The following is a 23,564-nucleotide window of genomic DNA, read 5'->3' on the forward strand; positions in this document are numbered from 1 at the left end:
ACTTTCTTTAAACACTATAGACTAGATCTCGGTAGCTCCTCTGATCTCACGTTTGGGAGAAGGGTGCTTGAAGCAGTTGTCCCTCCCTAGTCCTTTTTACTTCTCTGAAAGTCTCTCGTGGTGCTGTCATGGCAACTGAACGTAAGCTACTTACCGGCAGCTGTGTTTTTCAGGAGCCCATGATAGCACCCTTATATTCCCTACCCTATTTTCTCGTATGGGTCAACACCTTCTTTTCCTTTAAGTGCTAAGCTCACTCACATGGTGAATTGTACCATATATTAAGTTGATTTTATGCTACTAACCAAGGTAGTCCTCTCATGCTCTGTAAACCAACTGATGCGGGAGAGAGGTGCCGCCCTTTTATGTCTGTAGGTTTCCTATCACTGAAGGGTGGATCCCCTCTCTCTCGTGGTGCTGTCATGGGCTCCTAAAAAACACCGCTACCGGTAAGTAGCTTACATATATCGCTACACTCAAGCTCTGTTGCCTGATGTGATGCGGCTCTCCGATTATTACATTGCAAACATGCTCACAGATTTCCTTTAATAGTATAGGCGTCTCTAAGAATCACACGAGTGCAGAAAAGGAGGCTCCAGCAATCAAGATCACAGCACTCAATATGGACACTATGCTTAGGAACTAGTAACTGTGCCGTTAACTCAATAATTTAGGTGGGAAGAGGGTAAAAGGTTAATATCAAGATTCTTGAGAACACTACTCTCGGATATCTCCAGCGCTCCCATTTAGAATGCATGGAGAAGAGGTGCACATGGTCGACCTCCTGGCCATTCAGATGGGGCTCGTCACAGATGTCAATCTGCTGGGGTCCCCAGTGATCCGGCAGCGAATGGTGCGCTCACTCATAGACTTCTCTCTGCCTTTACCATTAATCATTCCGCATATCGTAATGAATTATTAGGACCTGTCATGAAGATATCCCGGGTCATTGATGCTTGTTGTATGTATTGGAATGTGTGTCCTTTGTTCTGGGCAATGAGATCATGTAAAAATGTTTATATGTATCAGGCATGCACGCATAGTTTTCATTTTATTTGTACCCCAAAAACTTTCTGGCTAATATTTTTCAGAACCCACAAATCACGGAACCTGCTTGGATTTTTCCGCACTCTTTCTACTGTTACAGATTGGTGTGAATATCGCCAGAGTACGTTTTCCCATTTTCAGGTAGGACACATTTTCCTGTAAATATTTTGTAAAGTATGTTCGAGACTTTGTGTTTGGACTCCTCTGCTAGTGGCGTAGGGGGCATGTGAAATTTTTGTCCGGAATCTTTTTTTTTTTTTTCTTTTTAAGATTTTAAAAACCCACTACAGATTTATTAATTAATTTTTAATAAATTAAAAACATTTCTTACATGTATGAATATGATGATTAGCACTTTGTTATTGTTTGTTGTTGTTATAGTGTATTAGCATAGTACGCTATTTTATTAAAGTACAACTGTTCTTCCAAAAGAAAAATCCCTATAACTCTTTAGGCCAAGTTCTTATACAGTCATATATTTTACCCAAAAACGAAAAAAACTTTGCAAAGTGTGTTACCTGCAGATTAATCGGCTGTTTTTGCCTATTGCATTGTGTTGAGTGAAATCTGCGACTAATAGGAAGTGTTGTGATTTTGAAAATCCAGATCATACAGATTATTTTTTTTGTAAAATGCCATTTAGATCCCTGAACAAAGGAAAATGGCGTGATGTGTAACGGGGGATCATTAACCTGCAACAGCTGCAGTCTCATTGGGTTTTTACAATATCTAATCACTGAAAAATTTAGTAAGGTTGTTTCAGACATAACGGTCAAGGTACAATTAAAACTACATCCCCCCAAATACTATCTTTTTTTCATATTATTTGCTGATATTTTGCTATGTGGTTTTTACAGATGAACCAGGTGAAATACATATGTTTATCTTGTAAAATACGGTGTGAATACTGTATGCAGAACTTACACCTTAATCACTACAGTAGAAACATGCCAGTGTAAGGAGACTTATAGGCCATGCAATACTACTGCGGGAAATTGAATATGCAAATTGTCTCTTCAGAGAGGAAAAGGACTTCAAGATGACCAGCTTAATATTCCAAAATTCAGCTACTCTTCATAAGCAAAAAATAACCCTATAAATCGTTATTTGCTTCTGACTGTTGTCACCACTCAGTCATTAAAAGCACGGACACTTCAACGTATAAAACTTTTTTTTTCTATTTTTTTTCTATCTTGTCTTTTGCTAGAAGGGTCACATGCGGAATGTAGTGAATGTTTTGCAGAAACCATTTATAAATGATAGAAGCGGACACTACAATAACTTTAATACTTGTAAATTAACATCACTATGTAAATACATTTTATTAAGTACTAACAGAGGCATAAATTGTTAAGACTTGGCTCAACCAAGATTCTTTCCATCTTATATATTTTCTTGTTTTTAGCAATAATAACTCTCATAACCATGCAAAAGACGTGAAACTAATACATCTAAAAAATAAAACTGCACTAGTAGAGTTTCCAAGGATCTAAATCGTGAGCTTTTGCTACAGAGCACAACCTATAAATAGTGGTTGGACTTCAAAACCGAAGACCGTTCGTTCTCTTAGTGGTAATTTTCTTACACAGTTTATTATCACAGAAGCACAAACCATGCGAGCCGTCAGTAATCCTATTATCATCGTGATTTACCAGAGCATAGTAAGTAAATCTAGGGGACGGGAATACTAGACCTCATATCTTTACTCCTGTTTTAGAGAAGTTTCTCCCTTCTAATCTAATTACTTTACTAATGTCGTATTGCTTAAAGGGAATCTGTCGCCAGGTTTTTGCTATATAATCTTAGAGCAGCATGGATTCCAATGATTCCAGTGATTCATCATTTACTGGGCTGATTGCTGTCATTTTGATAAACTCCCTGTTTTCTCTGCTGCAGTGCTCTGAATGCTGAGCTCTGTATAACCCCGCCCACAGCACTGATTGGCCACTTTCTGTATACACAGTAAATTGACAGAAAGCAGCTAATCGGTGGTGAGGGCAGGAGGACTAGATAGCACGTGACTAGGGATCAGCGGACCGGTGGAAGTTGGGTTCTGGTACCTGACACGAACTTTAGTCCACAGTTGTTTACCAGAACTTTACCTGAACTTGAACCTATACCCCATTGAAATGTATGGGGATCCAAATTTTGGAGATGGAAAATTTTAATTCTTTCTCTTCTCTCCCGGACTTCCCCGGAACTCCGGACATTAAAACAGACTTCCAGGAGAAGTCTGTGTTCGGCATTCAGCACCAGACACTAACTGTTCGGTATGATCCCCGAAGTTTAAAGTTCAGGTTCGCTCATCTTTACACGTTACACCTAGTCCTATAGTGATAACACTTTGATTTGACTGAAACAAGAACCTACAATCTAGTAAGTGACACAATGCTGCCATCAAGGTCCAGTCTCAGACCCTCCACCATGCTGCTATCAGATTCCATGATAAGGAAATATCCCGTGGTATATCTCGATTTTTCCAAAGCGTTTGATACCGTGCCGCACAAGAGGTTGGTACACAAAATGAGAATGCTTGGTCTGGGGGAAAATGTGTGTAAATGGGTTAGTAACTGGCTTAGTGATAGAAAGCAGAGGGTGGTTATAAATGGTATAGTCTCTAACTGGGTCGCTGTGACCAGTGGGGTACCGCAGGGGTCGGTATTGGGACCTGTTCTCTTCAACATATTCATTAATGATCTGGTAGAAGGTTTACACAGTAAAATATCGATATTTGCAGATGATACAAAACTATGTAAAGCAGTTAATACAAGAGAAGATAGTATTCTGCTACAGATGGATCTGGATAAGTTGGAAACTTGGGCTGAAAGGTGGCAGATGAGGTTTAACAATGATAAATGTAAGGTTATACACATGGGAAGAAGGAATCAATATCACCATTACACACTGAACGGGAAACCACTGGGTAAATCTGACAGGGAGAAGGACTTGGGGATCCTAGTTAATGATAAACTTACCTGGAGCAGCCAGTGCCAGGCAGCAGCTGCCAAGGCAAACAGGATCATGGGGTGCATTAAAAGAGGTCTGGATACACATGATGAGAGCATTATACTGCCTCTGTACAAATCCCTAGTTAGACCGCACATGGAGTACTGTGTCCAGTTTTGGGCACCGGTGCTCAGGAAGGATATAATGGAACTAGAGAGAGTACAAAGGAGGGCAACAAAATTAATAAAGGGGATGGGAGAACTACAATACCCAGATAGATTAGCGAAATTAGGATTATTTAGTCTAGAAAAAAGACGACTGAGGGGCGATCTAATAACCATGTATAAGTATATAAGGGGACAATACAAATATCTCGCTGAGGATCTGTTTATACCAAGGAAGGTGACGGGCACAAGGGGGCATTCTTTGCGTCTGGAGGAGAGAAGGTTTTTCCACCAACATTGAAGAGGATTCTTTACTGTTAGGGCAGTGAGAATCTGGAATTGCTTGCCTGAGGAGGTGGTGATGGCGATCTCAGTCGAGGGGTTCAAGAGAGGCCTGGATGTCTTCCTGGAGCAGAACAATATTGTATCATACAATTAGGTTCTGTAGAAGGACGTAGATCTGGGGATTTATTATGATGGAATATAGGCTGAACTGGATGGACAAATGTCTTTTTTCGGCCTTACTAACTATGTTACTATGTAATAAACCGTTCACCTCTCTAGGTTGTCTTTTTGCCTCCTGGGCATGTAAAGTGGGACCTGCCTTTGTTTTGAGCTGGACATTATATTCAAGTAGTTTCCCATGGCTGTGTCCACTAGCCGGGTTTCAGCCCTTCTCAGCCCTTGTCCACACACACATTATTTGACACATGGTAAGGTTTTAATATTAGAGATTAGAACCGTCCCGAATAGGATCACCTTGATGTGGTGGGATGGTTTTTTACTTTTTTTTTTAAATCAAAAATATGCTAACTAAGCACCCTACGTTATTTTCATGCACTGTTGCAGTTTATTTATATACTGCAGGATATTGGCAAGTATTATGTTTTTATCTTGGGTTTTTGACTGTTTAGTGGCCAGTGTGAATATGCACTTACTGTACAGCAACGTTACATTCCAGTTCATCTCTCTAGGCTTTCTATTAGATTCCAAACTCAAACCTGCTGACAGATTCCCTTTAATGACCAGTGTGATATACTGCACAGTAAATCAATATATGAACTTTACTGAAATGAATGTGATTTTTTTTTTTAACTATTCTTTGAGGCCACAAACCAAACACAACTGTTCCATAGACTGTCACTTGTGGTTCATTTTATTCCTGAAGAGTGTGGCTATTAGAAAGATTTACTAAGAGTCCATAACCTGTGAATTTCTGGAGCATAGGTTAGCTATGTGTGACTGCAGTAGAATGTAATGTGACAGTCTGTGAGATGCACAGGAGTGCTCAGCACATACAGTACTATCTATGTATGCGCTGTAGTTTGTCTGCCTGGAGCCGGTATAGGCAGGGGCAAAACTGTTAAACTGTAAAGCACTGCGGAATAGGTTGGCGCTATATAAATAAAGATTATTATTATTATGGGCAGAAGAGTCACTTGAGTACATCTTGTAAGTGTTATTTTAACAATATGGACTGACACCACTAGTCTTCCATGCTTAGGCGGCATATACAGTACATAGGTAGCGCCTGGTCGTCTTCAATTTAAAATATGGAATCAGATGAGCAGTTTATGGACTTTTCAGCAAATCCTCAGATAAAGCTGCAAACTTCTTTCAAAATTAAAATTCCATCCATATCTGACTCGTCATAGATAAATGTCTAACTATGACATATACATTATGGAAAAGTTAGACTGGTGCCACCAAGGATTGGATGCTTTTCCTAACACCGTCATCCCTTTCCTTCCAAGAAGTAGCGATGGTCCCAGCTTACTGACACTTATTATAGTCTAGCATGTCTTTATACCACGGGATAAATGGGATTCTCACTGGAATGCAAATAACACTTATTGTATTAATAGAAACATGCAACTTTCTAATTTACCATCTCTCTCAAATCGTCACCATTTCTATAACCCCCCAGTGCTGTCGGTGAATGGAAATCTTTTTGGCTATATCTAGAGACCCATAACGTTGTGTTAATTTTCTGTTTTCTTGGTGTCTTTATATATTTCGGGTTCACGAGATAACCTAGGTTCCACCAGGTGGGTAATATAACGTAGCCTGCTACACTATTGTACCTGGGGGGTTTGAAAAAGAAAGATATTAAACTCAATATACTCTACTTGTCAGTAAAGAAGCAAATTAAAGTGGAAGACGACCATTATTCTTAAAACAGAAATATGATGTTACTGTAAACCTAGGCTATGTGTATCAGAGTCGGCTCAATAACGGGTCATGCATTCTCAAGATGTCCGCTGGTAGTTGATGAATGGAAACAGGCTGTGAACCTGCACGGAGTACCAGAACGGGATAATGGCCTCCTCCAGTCACCAACTAGTGGAGATCTTTAGAAATCGGGAGGAATCCGAACACTGAGTATACCAGAACGTTGCATAAATGTTAGTACTCTAGTTAATAGTTATAGAACTCTCTCTTTCTTGGCGATATCTCATTCTCAAGGTGTCATCTAATGTCCTAGGATTATATTGTCTGCATATGTCTTCTGTAATCTACTTCTTCCAAAAATGTGAGACCATCATTGTGCTTAAATTGTGGGTCCAACATAGTCCCTCTAATAGTATTCAGCTAGAAACCTTAAAATATACATTTGGTCAGATGTTAACGGTAAAGGTTTATGTAATGGAGACGTTCTGAGGTTAGTGGTTGCTTTTACAGGTATTATGTAAAGTGGCTGGACATCAGCAGAAATACATGTAAAACAATTAAAAACGACATGGTTCGTCATTTACTCCTAACCATGTCCCTGATGCTTCCCACTCATCTTCGGGTTACATCTTCGTGCCTTGTATTCCCATCTCGAGTCTTTATGGTTTTAGGCCGTATACTGCGGAGGCCATCGATGGGCTGCAAACAATATGGCGGGAATACGCACTGGGGCATGTACAACCAGTGCAAACAGAGGTTGAGCGTGAAGCATTGGGGACACGGCCTGGAATGGCCCATAGTAATGGGGCGAGTGGACATTATATCATTATTTTACGTGTGTTGCCGCCCGTAGTGCAGCTTTTCTATTATCTTTGACCTCCTCTTTCGAAAGAGTTTTCATTTACAAGGCTGATGCTCAAAGCTTGAGTGATTGCTTCCCATATAGCAGTTGAAGCTGTAAGTGGCCATGGCACAGAGGTAGCTCTATGGTAATGGCCAGAATGCTTGTGACCTAATATTCCTAAACTTGTGACCTAATTGTTTCTGTTGATGGCTAATAGAGGCATTGAGCCACAATGGGCTTGACTACAGACTCATTTTTTAAAATATGATCCATGGGGTAAAACTCTAAGGCAGGTGAAGCTGTTTGGATATTTTCCGAGGATCACTGGGTTCCCTTCCATTCTGATCTCATCCAGTCGGGGTCGTAGGTAGCGGGTGTCATTTGCTTTGCAAAATGTGTCATCTGTGATGGACTCTATATTGTTGAACTGAAGTAAAAAAATAAAAAACATACAATAGATTAAATCCATGTTTTCTATGTAATAATACATGAATTAAACATTAATAGGGTTCACCAGATAATAAAGTGATGGCATTTCCCATGTCTGACCTCTGAGACCTCTACTTATCCATACATGTGTGGTGGATGTCGAGAAGGGGTTAATGCATAAAAATAGTTATTACATACAATAGACCTATATATGTCAGAACACTATAACTGGCAGATTAACCTCATATCTGCAGGTTAATAGCGTTATTTTACATGACCGTTTCCCTTTAATACATAGAAACCTGCTCTGATAATGTGTGTTCTCAGCAGACACTCGCCAATTTGCATTTATCAACTATCCAGTGGATGGGAATACTTTTGGATAAAAAAAAACACTTACAAAAGTTGAAATTTCTGCATGTAATCTTGTGTTGAAATAAAAAATAATAATTTTTGCTTATATTACCATTTTTCAAGACCCGTAGCGTTTTCATTTTTCAGGACATGGGGCAAAGACATTACATAAATGTTGGCGGATCCAACAACTTGATGTGTATGGGGGCAAGGGGTGACTAGGATCCTTCCCTCGGGGGTGAGCTGTTGCATGGTCACTCTAGAACAATCCTGAAGATTGTAGAAAAACAAATTCCACGTACCTGTAGATGAATGACACGTAGACTCTCTGGTAGGTTTGCTGGGACACTGTCTAGTTGATTGTTAGCCAAGTAGAGGTATCCCAAGTTGGTCAGTTTCTATGAAAAGAAAAAAAAATAATTTAAAAGATGTTGCTCAGCCAGATAAAAGTATAGAAAGTGAAAACCCCTTTCTCCAAAAACCAACTGTTCTTAGTTTCTCAGTTGCTTCATTGGGGGACACGGTAACCATCAGTTAATATGGTGCCACCAAGAGGCTGACATTAAGAATACATTGTAGAACAAAGCTGACTCCTCCCCACCAGGGTACAGCGGGCAGCCGACACCCAGTTATTCCGTTTAGCTTAGTGTCATGTGGAGGCAGACATGGGGTGGTTTCTGAAGCCAGTAAGAATCATTTGTTCATGGTATCTCATTGATCAGATACAGCGGGATTGAAGCTCCCTGAGCCCTAGATTCAGGTCACCTGGTATTCTCTAGACAGCGTGACCTACTTGTAAGGGGGCTTCTTTTTTCCCCATATTCTCTGCCTTTGGGGGTGTATCATTCTTTTTCAGACGGCTAGTTCACCCCTTATGCTAGCTCGGTCCTCAGGTCAGTCGCCATATTAATCCGGTTGTGCCCCTCTTTTAGATGTCTTCTGTCATGCACATCAGAGATATCTCTCCATTTTGGCTTTCCAGCAGGGTGATTTTTTCCTCTCTAGTGATTTCTTCCATCAGGTGAGGCTCCGAAAGGGGCTTTAACCTGTCTCTCTTTCTCTGGGACAGAGCGGTCTAGCATTTCGCTTCCTCATTTCACCATAGTGTGATTCTCCTCCACCTTTCACCTTAATTGAGTGTCTGATGTGGTCAGAGTTGTGGAGCTTTACCTTTCACAGCTCCTTTTGGACAGTTGCCTTATGGGTCATCCCGGTATGCTCTGGCAGAGGTCAGACCACCTCCAGGAATACCATTGTTCTCTGGTTTTGATCTGCCAATGCGGAAGCTTGTGCTAAGCTAGGAACGCACCTGCCAGGGCAAGGCTCTCTTCTCCCACGGGGTAGAAGCCTTCTGGGTCTTGCGCCTCTAGGCGGCTGATCTTCTATTCCATAGGGCCTCCACTTAGGCTTTTGTCCACATCTTTGTGGCACTCTTACCTTTGCATATAGGGATGCAAGTCTTAGTAAAAAGGTGCTACAAGTTACAATTGCTTGGTTAGTAACCCGACGGACTGCTATTTTTCCTTCTGCAGTACTGGTATTTGTTTCCACACCCTATGGACAGCTTTAGGACATCCCATGGTTCCTGTGTCCCATGGCACTCACCATAAAATATTCTTGTACATTTCATGTGGGAACAAAGCACCCTCCCTTTATTGGTAGAGAGGGTGTTTGGTTTTGCTCCTACTATTGCTTTTGTACTAACTGAATAACTTGACGCCGGCTGCCCAGGTGTAGTCTGATGAGGAGGAATCAGCTTTTTTTTCTAAGATGTATTCTTAGTGTTAGGCTCCATGTGGTAACATATTGACCAATAGTTACTGTGTCCCCCAATGAAGGCTACAAGAATGAGATTTTACTGTGAGTACCAAAATGTTTTATTTACTCGTCCTCCCCAGATCCATTGCTGAGTCTCCACCGATGCTCCTAGTGTCTATTATTCTGTAACGCTGAAGTCCCTTCGACAGCACTACAACTAATAATTGAGCTCACTGATCGGCTGTAGCACTCACTGTTGATGTGACGTCAGTGCTGCAGATAATAGCAGACCACAGGAGATGCAGCGAAGACTCGGTAAACATAAATTTATATTTTTTTTTTAAACAAAGCTGAGAAGCCACTTTAAGAAAGCTTCCTGAATAACAAGTTATCAGCACAGATCTTGACACCTCCTTTTCTCATTTTATTCAGACATGTTGAAGATCTTGTGTCCCCTCCCTCTGCTGGGGAGCTGTATGTTGGGGCTGGTTGACTGGCTCATTTCAGCAGTTGAGCCAACTCTCTTAACTCCCTCTGCATCAGCCATGACAGAAAGGGGCTGGCTTAGGTATTGGAATGAGCCAGTCAATCAGGCCTCTTACACATGACGGGCCTGTTTTAGATTTAATACTAAGGATTTTCATTGAATAAAACTCGACATTACTATTCAATAACTGGTCCTCTTTATCCCAGATAAAAAAGTTTAAAGGATAGACTTATTTACACTCTAGAATCCCATATGATGGGTTTATAATAAATTGTGGGCATTACAATATTTATCCTTTGCTATTACCTTGAATGCATTGGCTTTGATGGCTTTGCTCTTGATCATATTCTCGTTGACATTAAATGAGGTCAGTTTTGCAGGTAAAGCTGGAATCCTAGTCAGTTTGTTTTCCGCAAGAGAAAGCAGCTCAAGGTTAACTAGCTTCTCGAATGCTTTCTCTTCAATCTCCTCTATAAGATTCCCTGTTAGGTCAATCCTCTTTAAGGTGGCTGAGAAAGAAAAGGAGGAAAATAACACTCCCATCATATATCCATCTCCTGCAATAACCATCCATGAGGATGTTGATTGAATATACATAAAGATTCTCAAATAGTGTAAATCATGTCTCTTTTTTTTTTTTTTACCAAAAAACATTTTTATTTAACATAGAAACAAATTTTACAGACTGTTCGATGCAGAAAATATAGCGTATAATAAAATATCACGTTCCCAGGGTTTCAAAACCCCACACCTCCCAAGAAGAACCCCTCTTCCATTACCCATCTGATTTTACATAAGACTATCATCCCTCCTTGATGTACGAATACCGAAAGTATCATGGAAAGGGCAATCCATAACTCCTCTTTCCAGCATATTATGCTGCTATTGAAGAATAAGTGTATTATATATTATGTCTGTGGCCAACATCACCAACACTACCCTTGAGCATTTAATCCAATCCCCCCACTGTTTCTCAAATTTAACTGTGGCCCCTCTTTTTATATAGACCCATTTTTCCATTAGAATAGTACTGTTTAGACCTCCCACCACTACCTCTTCTACTTAAGGAGTGTTGTTTGCCAGCCAATGCCTACCTATAGACTTTCTAGGTTGATACAGGATCTTGGCTATTGTGAAATGTTTAGGAGGTGAACCTTTAATCTCCCCCCACATACCCAGCACACATACCTTGGGAGCTGGAGAACTAGGAGTATTAAAAACCTCTGAGATCCGCTTACCAGCATCTTCCCACAGCCTAGCTAGATGAGTTTAGGACCAGAACATACCTAAATCTGCCCCTTCCTCCACACACCGTGGACACCGATCATCTGCCCTAATGTCAATTCTAACTAGTATTCTAGGAGTTCTATAGGCTCTGTGTATAAGAAATAATTCAGATCTTCTTTTGGGTTGTATTTATAGATACTTTTCATGGTGACTCCAGGAAATCTCCCGAGTAGAGTTGAGCGAATGTTTAGAATCAGTCGCCGAATCTACTCTACTCTGAGTGTTCTATCAATCATTAGATGTACTGTCATAAAGGTTCTTAAGACACCGATACCATTCCATGATTAAACAAAAGTGATTCTACTTTTTGTGTAGAGTGCTGCTTTAATTGCTGAATGTATTATTTCGTATTATATGGTTCATTTGATGCTGACTTTGTGGATTCTCGAAAGTCTATAAAATCGAAAGTCTATAAAAAAGAAAAATGTGATGCACCTGTGACCAAGACTGACAAAACCACATTCCCAGATGATGACAAGTCAGTCTTTAGTTTTTTTTAGCAGACTGTGAATTCAGATCTACAGCTTGTCTATGTCACATATTGCCTCAATGAAAAATCTGCTGCAAAATCAGCGGATGAAGAGAAGCTGAGACCCAAAGGGCTCCCACCGAACCAAAGCGAGAACTGAGCTGCTGTAAACTTACGGAAGTCGGAGAAGTCTTTGGCTGTGATTTTCTTTATTTGGTTGAATCGAGCATATAGATATGCAGTCTCTTTAGGCAAGGGGGGCACTTCTTCTATATCTGTTTCTTCACAGTAAACTGATCCGCTAAGACATACACATGCCAGACATGTAGGCAAATCTGAAATAACAAAAAGGGAGAAAAACATACTGGCGCTAACTAAAGTGCCGATAAAGTGAAGCTGCTGGTATTAAGATGGTCTCTGTGTGCTAGCCTGTCAAGAGATAGGAAATATCAGTGTATACTACTGTGCGCACACACCTACAGTATATACAGTACAAAGAAGATGTGTATAATCAACGTTGTTAGATGTTAGGTCGCATGTATCTAAGTTGTGCATCTACGTTGGTGGGCCGCAGTAAGACTGATGTATAGAGGGTACAGTATAACAGTAGCAGTAGGTATGACTCAGCCCAATAGTTAATGGGTATTTTCACCAACCGTGCAGGGTAGTTTGTACCCTCAATGACATACAGTGAATACAGTATTGAATTCAGAAGATCAGTAGTCCAAGAGGGTCCCCTGATCTGTCACTGGGGACTATCTGAATTTGGTGTCACTTGGTATATGTAGCACATGATCTATTGGAAAGAAACAAATTTATGTGCAGCTCGTGGTACTATGTTTTATCACATACATATTCTTACTGGCCTTGGCTGACTTACATAATAAATGTGTTACCTTTAGCGTCCGTAGCGTCTGTAACGCTTTGATCGGTGTCCCTCCTGGCCCTCCTCTTTGAAACTGTAAGTCCATTTGGCTGTTTAAATAATTCGACATATATACTAGTATTAGAGATTAGCAAACAAATTCCAGAATTATCAGATTCTTGTGTTGTAGATATATGTTTCTACAGATACTAATTACTCGTCATTGCTGACTTGTAATCATAAGGAACAGATAGGATTTTCATGTTTACCTGTTAGGAGCCATTTTGTCCATCTGGTAAACTCCTTTGACATAAAAAGAATATCTCCGATTTGGTGACTCTATCACTTGGCATTGATTAACATCCGAATTATAGATGATTGGTATTTCAATCAAATAATTGTATTGTATCTATTGTATCCAACTATATATTAGGAAGCTTTAAAGGGATCCTATCACTCGATTCGTTCTGCCAAGCCATGGTATATGTAGTCCAGTTGAGTGTTATTGGTGCCATGACCTAAACATCTAGGAGACCAAAAGCTTATCGGTACGTACATGGCTCAACTTTGACGGGCGGGATTCACGCCTGTCTAGAGAAGAAACACTCATGTCAATATAGACAGACACACTTTAAACAGAGTGTCTATGTCTAACTGAAATGGGCAGCCATACTTTAACAGAAGGCAGGTCCCTCGGCTCCACCAAAACCATAAAGTGGTATCTTACTCGTGGAAGTTAAAGGGTAATTCTCTTTTTCCATTTATGCCTCAGAAGGATCAACTGCGAAACGTACAATGTGCATCGGTTCACCCGCCGCCTGTAGTCTGTGAGCACTTTGTCGCTATATACTGCATGTTTGCACTTTATAATTGCTGGCACCTGATCTTTGGACTAGAGAGATCTCTAATTCATGCACTTTAGCAGAATTTATGTGTCATGCATTTCAGGGATATTGATGTTACATGTCTTTGTGACCCTGGGCATAAATCCTGTATCATTAGAGAGAATCTTTTACCTCTATTTTATGTGTTTTATCTTTTTATGTAATAAAGTGCATTGATTTCTAATTTCTTTTTGACTTGTGCAAGTGCTTTTAGGTGGTATATTCAAATTATAGGCAAAAGATGGGTAAAATCAAGGTGGGCACCACCAAAAGAATATACCGAGATCAACCTAATGCATGTAGAAAGGATAACCGTAGAAAGAGGAAAAAAATATGCAAAAGCAAGGATCTCTCAAAGGTAATAAAAAAATGTATGGACAAAAAACAGAAGCAAAGAAATAAATAAAAGCACTTAAAAAGCCCAAAGGCCATGTCATAAGGACCAAACAACCCTAAATAGAGTTGCAGTACACCCCAGCTAACATATGACACACTAGGATATCAATACGCATAGGCACTCTGAAATGATAGCCTCCGTGTTCTTAAATATAACAAGAGATCCCATTACACTAATTACAACCTCGAGATATACAATATCAGTATTCAACAAGGAATAATGAAAAAACCATAAAGAATAACAAGCATAATAAGTTCAGATCAAAATGATACCATGCATAGTATATATAAGTTAAGTGCACATGTGAGACAGCAATGTTATACAAGTTAGTAGAGTTCTGAACCTGCCCGACGCTCGAGACCACTCAAAGCGTTTGGGTTCCAGTCATAGGTGCGGCACCGGTGTGGCTCAGTCACCGCTCGGTGCATATAGAGCAGTGACTGTATCCGCGCCCCCAGCACTGACTAACAGCCGGCTCAGCATTAGAGCTGGCTGTCACTCAGTGTCGGGGGACGTGGTTATTTGCTCCCGGCAGTGGGGCTCTTAAGTGGAGGTGCCAGGTAGGTTCAGAAATTATTAACCTGAAGATTAACGCCCTATCTGCAACTTAATAGCGTTGTATCAATTGACAGATTCCCTTTATTGGCGGCTAGCGGCAGTTTTGACAGGAGGAACAAGTATTTTTACATATATTAGTGACTACCTTTAGTTAATAAAATTCCAAAGTTTCAGTCTGCAATCTTCATTCCTCCAGTCGTTTTTAGACCCCTTTTGAATCCCCCCTGATACAATTTTCAGATTTTTCTTCTTGTGGGAGGGTTCCTCCATGTAATACTATCAGTTACTGGTGCTGAACAAGGTGACCTGGCTCACAATACCCCACTAAAAGTGTTTATTAGGGTCTTGATCAAGGCTGTGTACATTCAGTCAAGGTCTTCCATACCAAACTCACCCAACGATGTCTTTGTGCAGAGTCATGGGGGAACAAAAAACGGCTTACCCCAAATTGTTCTTGCAAAATTGTAAGCTACAATTGTCTTAAATAACTTACTATTCTGAAGAAATAAGACTAGCCTTCACTAGAACTACTTGGGCCTAGGCCAAAAAAAAATGCAGTCAGGCGGATAACATTGCCCTGTTAAATAAAGCATTGTTACACCACAAAGCATGTTTCCACTGCTTCAAAGTCCAGTGGTGGACGCTTTACACCACTCCATTCAACGCTTGGTATTGTGCTTAGTGATGTAAGGCTGTATACCGCTGCTCCACCATGGAAACCCATATCCTGAGCTCTTTAGAATGAGCCATTCTTCCAAAACTGTTTGTAAAGACAGACTGCGTGTGGAGGGGCTGAATTTTATACACCTGTGTCAATGGGACTGAATGCAAAACTTGAATCCAATGATTAAGAGGCCCTAGAGGTGTGGCTTGTCTATATATATATATATATATATATATATATATATATATATATATATATATATATATATATATATATATATATATATAGTATTTTTCAGATTTTGAAAATAAGGGAGGCAAACCAGAATATGTATCACTTATTTTTCACGGTGATACATTTTTTACATGTCCTTTTGTAGGGTTCAGCATTTGCCAAAGTGCCATTGTTGTCCACAGGTTATATCTGGAATTGCACCTCTGCCCTACTCATGGGACACAGTTCATGGCCGAAAGGGGACTGTTAGTGTAAAAAAAAAGTGTATTGTTTTCTGTGAACTGTATAGATAATATTACGATATCCTTAAAGTAGTATTCCAATTTAAACAAATTATCGCCTATCCACTGGAAATGTGATAACTGTTAGATACAGTGGGGCAAAAAAATATTTAGTCAGTCAGCAATAGTGCAAGTTCCACCACTTAAAAAGATAAGAGGCGTCTGTAATTTACATCATAGGTAGACCTCAACTATGGGAGACAAACTGAGAAAAAAAAATCCAGAAAATCACATTGTCTGTTTTTTTAACATTTTATTTGCATATTATGGTGGAAAATAAGTATTTGGTCAGAAACAAACAATCAAGATTTCTGGCTCTCACAGACCTGTAACTTCTTCTTTAAGAGTCTCCTCTTTCCTCCACTCATTACCTGTAGTAATGGCACCTGTTTAAACCTGTTATCAGTATAAAAAGACACCTGTGCACACCCTCAAACAGTCTGACTCCAAACTCCACTATGGTGAAGACCAAAGAGCTGTCAAAGGACACCAGAAACAAAATTGTAGCCCTGCACCAGGCTGGGAAGACTGAATCTGCAATAGCCAACCAGCTTGGAGTGAAGAAATCAACAGTGGGAGCAATAATTAGAAAATGGAAGACATACAAGACTACTGATAATCTCCCTCGATCTGGGGCTCCATGCAAAATCCCACCCCGTGGGGTCAGAATGATCACAAGAACGGTGAGCAAAAATCCCAGAACCACGCGGGGGGACCTAGTGAATGAACTGCAGAGAGCTGGGACCAATGTAACAAGGCCTACCATAAGTAACACACTACGCCACCATGGACTCAGATCCTGCAGTGCCAGACGTGTCCCACTGCTTAAGCCAGTACATGTCCGGGCCCGTCTGAAGTTTGCTAGAGAGCATTTGGATGATGCAGAGGAGTTTTGGGAGAATGTCCTATGGTCTGATGAAACCAAACTGGAACTGTTTGGTAGAAACACAACTTGTCGTGTTTGGAGAAAAAAGAATACTGAGTTGCATCCATCAAACACCATACCTACTGTAAAGCATGGTGGTGGAAACATCATGCTTTGGGGCTGTTTCTCTGCAAAGGGGCCAGGACGACTGATCCGGGTACATGAAAGAATGAATGGGGCCATGTGTTGTGAATTCTGTGGCAGAGTTCACTCCTGTGGTCACAAGTTGTACTTCGGCTGATTCTCTCTGGGATCTTCCGTTTGTGGAGGAAAGTGGTACTGCAGCTTCTGAGTTTCCTCCCTCAGGTGATCTGGTGAGGTCGTTAGCTGCTTCTCTACTTAACTCCACCTGATGCTTTGATCCATGCTTCCTGTCAATGTTCCAGTGTTGGACTTGTGTTTCTCTGGATCATTCCTGTGGCCTGCTGCTCTGCAAAGCTAAGTTTTGCTTATGTTATTTTGTTGCTATTTTTCAGTCCAGCTTGCTTTATTGGTTTTTCTCGCCTGCTGGAAGCTCTGAGACGCAGAGGGACCACCTCCGTACCGTTAGTCGGTGCGTAGGGTCTTTTTGTCCCCTCTGCGTGGTTATTTATAGGTTTTTGTGCTGACCGCAAAGTTATCTTCCCTATCCTCGTTCTGTTCAGCTAGTCGGGCCTCACTTTGCTAAATCTGTTTCATCTCTATGTTTGTGTTTTCATCTTACTCACAGTCATTATATGTGGGGGGCTGCCTTTTCCTTTGGGGAATTTCTCTGAGGCAAGGTAGGCTTATTTTTCTATCTTCAGGATTAGCTAGTTTCTCAGGCTGTGACGAGGCGCCTAGGTTCTGGTCAGGAGCGCTCCACGGCTACCTTTAGTGTGGTTTGATAGGAGTAGGGTTTGCGGTCTGCAGAGTTCCCACGTCTCAGAGCTCGTTCTATTATTTTGGGTTATTGTCAGTTCACTGTATGTGCTCTGACCTCCATGTCCATTGTGATTCTGAATTGCCTTTCATAACAGCCATGTATCGTGAGATTTTGAGTGCAAACCTCCTTCCATCAGCAAGGGCATTGAAGATGAAATGTGGCTGGGTCTTTCAACATGACAATGATCCAAAGCACACCGCCAGGGCAACGAAGGAGTGGCTTCGTAAGAAGCATTTCAAGGTCCTGGAGTGGCCTAGCCAGTCTCCAGATCTCAACCCTATAGAAAACCTTTGGAGGGAGTTGAAAGTCCGTGTTGCCAAGCGAAAAGCCAAAAACATCACTGCTCTAGAGGAGATCTGCATGGAGGAATGGGCCAACATACCAACAACAGTGTGTGGCAACCTTGTGAAGACTTACAGAATAAGTTTGACCTCTGTCATTGCCAACAAAGGATATATTACAAAGTATTGAGATGAAATTTTGTTTCTGACCAAATACTTATTTTCCACCATAATATGCAAATAAAATGTTAAAAAAAAACAGACAATGTGATTTTCTGGATTTTTTTTTTCTCAGTTTGTCTCCCATAGTTGAGGTCTACCTATGATGTAAATTACAGACGCCTCTCATCTTTTTAAGTGGTGGAACTTGCACTATTGCTGACTGACTAAATACTTTTTTGCCCCACTGTAAGTGTGGATCACACTGATCACCAGAAACAGCAACACAATGCTGTTGTCTTTTCGCTCCATTGAAGTATATGTCACTAACGAAGATATTGGGGCGTAGTGCTTGGCTGTCTTCAATGTAATAGGTCTGAATGTGGAAGCAGGTCCCCCTTTCTGGTGAATGATGGTGGGTCCCATCAGTGAGACACGCATCAATCTAATAGTTATCACCTATTCACTGGATAGTAACATTCTTATTCTTGAGCTCAGGCTCTTTTATTTGAATAGGACTCAGATGCAGTTCCAAATATGATCCCTGAACAAGAATAGTACAGTTTCTGAAAGATAAAGGAGTTCCATTGTCTGATCTCAGAAAACTGTTCTTAAGTTTATACCTTTCTAACCTGCCTTGTCCACACTATTAACCTGCAGATATGGGGTTAGTCTACAGGTTAATAGCGTTCTGAGAGCCTCGCTGCCGGGAGGAAATTAACTTCTCTCAGACTTGGGCTTTCAGTCATATTGGTGCAGCCGCTGTGACTTCAGTCACCACTCAGTGCATAGTGAGCGGTGGCTGAAACTACGCCCCGATACTGACTGACAGCCAGCTCTGTACTGATACACTGCCAGGCTGGCTGTCAGTCAGTGCTGGGGTGTGGTTACAGCCAGCACTCACAATGCACTGAGCGGTGACTTAGGGTACCGTCACACAGTGGCATTTTGATCGCTACGACGGCACGATCCGTCACGCTCCAGCATCGTAACAATATCGCTCCAGCGTCGTAGACTGCTGTCACACTTTGCAATGTACGACGCTGGAGCAATAATTTCATGACGTATGTTTGATGTAGAAGCCGTTGGTTACTATGCGCACATCGTATACAATATCGTGCACACCTTTATTACACCATGCGATCATGCCGCCACAGCGGGACACTAGACGACGAAAGAAAGTTTCAAACGATCTGCTATGACGTACGTACGATTCTCAGCGAGGTCCCTGATCGCAGGAGCGTGTCAGACACAGCGAGATCGCTGGAACGTCACGGATATATCGCTGGAACGTCACAAATCGTGCCGTCGTAGCGATCAAAATGCCACTGTGTGACGGTACCCTAAGGCTGCCAGGAGGAATAAAGTTAATTTCTTCCCGGCTATCAGGCTGTAAGTGTGGCAGCCGTACAGCTGTAGAATGTTAAGCTGCAAATTGCCACATGTCTGCAGATTAATAACATTTTTTTAAAGCATTTACAGCAGGATGTGAAGCCCATTTATTTTGTGAAGCCCATTTATTTTTGTGATTTTCACAAATGTAAACCATATTGTTTTGGTCTGAAAACCTGAGAATGGCAGTTAAGGTACCGTCACACTTAGCGACGCTGCAGCGATACCGACAACGATCCGGATCGCTGCAGCGTCGCTGTTTGGTCGCTGGAGAGCTGTCACACAGACCGCTCTCCAGCGACCAAAGATGCCGGTAACCAGGGTAAACATCGGGTAACTAAGTGCAGGGCCGCACTTAGTAACCCGATGTTTACCCTGGTTACCATCCTAAAAGTACAAAAAACAAACAGTACATACTTACCTACAGCCGTCTGTCCTCCAGCGCTGTGCTCTGCACTCCTCCTCTACTGTCTGTGTGAGCACAGCGGCCGGAAAGCAGAGCGGTGACGTCACCGCTCTGCTTTCCGGCTGACCGACGCTCACAGCCAGTACAGGAGGAGTGCAGAGCACAGCGCTGGAGGACAGACGGCTGTAGGTAAGTATGTACTGTTTGTTTTTTTTACTTTTAGGATGGTAACCAGGGTAAACATCGGGTTACTAAGCGCGGCCCTGCGCTTAGTTACCCGATGTTTACCCTGGTTACCAGTGAAGACATCGCTGAATCGGTGTCACACACGCCGATTCAGCGATGTCTGCGGGGAGTCCAGCGACGAAATAAAGTTCTGGACTTTCTTCCCCGACCAGCGACAGCACAGCAGGGGCCTGATCGCTGCTGCCTGTCACACTGGACGATATCGCTAGCCAGGACGCTGCAACGTCACGGATAGCTAGCGATATCGTCTAGTGTGACGGTACCTTTAGGATTAGTACAGTTTAATTAAATTAGTGAAATGTCAAAGTAAACATTGGCTGACTTAGGTGTGAAATTGAACAATGCCTGACCAACTAGAGGGCTGACCAAAGTGTGAAAGTAAATAGTGTCCTACAAACTTAATGCTCTGCCAGTGTCTTAGATAAACGATTCCAATTCATCCCACACACACACTCGCTGTTGCATTTGTAATTGTGTATATTCTTTCTATGAACTCATGAACTTTTTTGTTCCAAATAGTCATTCCAGACATAAAAATCTTTTTCCACTAAATAACTCTGGGATCCTGAAAAATGCAGCAATGCCTGCTTTTTGGAAGCAGCTTATTTACTACCAAGGTTTTGTCTCCAGAAAAAAATGCTATTCCACTATTGCCTTTTGAGATTTGTTTTTACCGTGTTCAGGTGACTCCTAAATGCCATTGTTTGACTGCTTTTACTATAAGGTAAAAGTTTTATATGAAGCCCAGCTATAGGCTCAGCTTCATAGGAGTATGCAGATGTCCGTGATGGGGGGCCTTCAGTAGGCGCTTGGCTGCTTTGGGACCATCATGGGGAGTTGGATGCATTAGGCACACCACTTAGATGCTGCTGTCAGAGATTGACAGCAGTTATTATAGAGATTGCCCAGACTAAAGCAACTAAAGTTTTTCTGAGTCTGCAGACTTATGAATCCTCACATTGTGCACCCTGCGTATGCGCTATCCGTAGATTCACAAGTCTGTAGTCACATAGAATGGCTGCAGACTTGTAGCTTTAGAACAGACAACCCTTATAAGTGGTTAAAGAGCATTCAAGATAGCTACGATCATTTCTCTTAGAGGCAGGTGGTGACAGTCGGGACCTGTCTTATATGGAGCTGGCTCGGTTCTTGAGCCTGCCCCAAACACCCACACCTGATCTAGAGGTATTCCTCTCACAACGTAATGGCATATCAATCGAATGTGTCCTCAAATTAAGGTAAATGGGGGTCTGAGCTCTTGGGCCTTAATCAAAACCAAGATTAAAGTGGCTGCCGCTCTGAATCAATTTGAACTGTTTTACAATGCTCTATCGCAACCTCGTAAGACCCGTGCACTGGAGACTGGACCATTCACTTAAGAAAGAAGTGCTCCTTTAAAGCAGTGCAAGCAGTTTTCTTTCTTTCTTATTTCTCTTTTCTTTTTATTTGTTAAACTACTTTGAATACTAATAATGTTCTCTTAGAAGAATTGCGTTTTCAGGCCTCACCTCCCCGGGTTGCCTCAACTAATACCCAACTGGGCCATGAGTTTTATGAACTTGTTTATATGTGCTAGGTCTTACTTCCTACTAGTTAGATGTTCGCATAAATTAGTAAACTGCATAAAGTTAGGTCATTTGGTCAGAGTTCAGCACGTAAAAAATCTAATGTTATATAAACATTATAAAATATTACAGGCTGCATTGCTACAAATGTCTAAAAACGAAGTATGGGTAGATACCTCTTCAGAAGCTGTTTCCTTCTTGCGTTGTTCAAAGTGTTGCTTGAAGAGCATTCCCTCAAATATTTCATCAGCATCATAGTCATCAAGTGCTTCTTGCCGCAGAGGAGGTGCCGACTGTACGAAGGGTAGCAGCAAAATCACAGAGCACCACATATGCATCGTCTGCCTCATGGCTGTCCTTGAAGCTGTTCTCGGAGGATGCAGCTCTACTTTACTCTCGAAAAAAGTTTTCCTGGGGAAAATCCTTTCTCAGTGCCTGGGAGAGAACAGCATGTCATAACAATAGTGAGAGGCTGCATGACTTGTTGGCAGGGACTGCGAAGGCTCGGTCCATTCAGGGGATTAGGCTTAACCCTTTAGGATGATTGCAAAATTCATGTGAGGCTCTAAAGCCATTCAAGGAATCCTAAAAATTACCCTCGTACTAAGCCCCTTTTTTACTGCCTTGACATGTGTTACTCATTGGTAAAATTACAGTTAAATTACAACTGATGTTAGTGTTGGCTAATAGCGGTATTACAGTAACACGGTTTAACCTACTCATCGTATAATATAGAATTGGTCAAGTTCTATAGAAAATAGAAAAACCTCTGTAATAGCTGCTGTGTATCACTGATATAGTAAAATCAGTGTATTCATACATACATATTACATTTCATCGCAGTTCTATTAGTTTTAAATGCATTGTGTATTTCTATTTATTTCTTTTTACGCATCAGATCTTCAAGGTTTAGTAAGGGTCCTACCTTCTGTCCCCTGATTGCTCAGTGCCTCGGCCCTTCTGTCTTCATTAAGTTCATTAGATGAGCTATACAGCCCAGATGTGAATAATCTTCCTTGGATGCATAGGAACACATTGCTGTATATGGATGACATGGGCCATGGAATGAAGGAGGCAGTTCCAGAATTTTTAGCCTTAAGGGTATAGATTTACTTCCGGAAGCAGGGGGGGGGCAAGGCAGCTGACAGTCCACACAGGCCCTAAGGGTTTAGTTTTATGTATTGGTATTCATGTCTTTTACTCACTCACTGCAGGACAGATGCTGAATTCTACATTGGTTTCTGGGGTAAAAAGACTTAAATTATATTTTTCAACTTTATTTTTTTTCTTTTGTATTATGTGTTAAGCAATATATATAAAAAAAAGGCTTAAAGATAAACGAGAGGCTTTCCGCGATATTAAAATTTTATACAAGATACATTAATTCTGGTACATTTAGGAGAAATAAACTAGTTGTTTCTGATTGTTCCACTTTAACATCTGGGATTAAATGTTGCATTCTGATAATTTCAGAATTCACAGTTCCTGCTTTTGTGCTTTTTTCCATGATTGTATTTTACTTATAATGCATACCAAAATTAATGCTCTCTGGAATGATTCATTATTTTTGGATCCAAAAATAATTCCGACGAATGCAAGCCTGGCCACTTTCACCACTATTTCTGACAGATTTAGGTCCTTCTAATATTTTATTCTATTCCGTATTCAAACGTTTTTGTATTGAAATCTAAAGTAAAACAATGAACTCAGACAAAACCACTGAAGAATGTCTCAAAGGTACGATCCAACATAACTAATCTCTGATCATGAGGCATTATGAGAAATTAGACAAATTAGGGGTCACTGTAGACAAACGGAAATGAGAAATCGTAAGTTAAAAGATATT

General features: G+C 41.1%; 2 protein-coding genes across 2 annotated transcripts in view; one reads left to right on the forward strand and one right to left on the reverse strand.

The window, feature by feature from the left end:
• Positions 1-23,564, forward strand: part of CENPP (centromere protein P) — a 406,761-nt gene that overhangs the window by 36,754 nt on the left and 346,443 nt on the right. The window contains exon 6 of the mRNA XM_069736923.1: positions 1,092-1,188. Coding sequence (XP_069593024.1) covers positions 1,092-1,188 — 97 coding nt within the window. The remainder of the gene's footprint in view (positions 1-1,091; positions 1,189-23,564) is intronic.
• OGN (osteoglycin) lies at positions 2,316-22,776 on the reverse strand. The gene is made up of 7 exons (XM_069736904.1): positions 22,644-22,776; positions 21,895-22,153; positions 12,854-12,932; positions 12,134-12,292; positions 10,508-10,710; positions 8,259-8,354; positions 2,316-7,600 (listed from the first exon to the last, which is right to left on the reverse strand). Exons 2-7 carry the CDS (start codon positions 22,066-22,068, stop codon positions 7,424-7,426), a joined length of 888 nt encoding a protein of 295 aa, XP_069593005.1. The 5' UTR covers positions 22,069-22,153; positions 22,644-22,776; the 3' UTR covers positions 2,316-7,423.

The sequence above is a fragment of the Ranitomeya imitator genome, chromosome 8 (assembly GCF_032444005.1).
Source record: "Ranitomeya imitator isolate aRanImi1 chromosome 8, aRanImi1.pri, whole genome shotgun sequence".
Classification (NCBI taxonomy): Eukaryota; Metazoa; Chordata; class Amphibia; order Anura; family Dendrobatidae; genus Ranitomeya; species Ranitomeya imitator.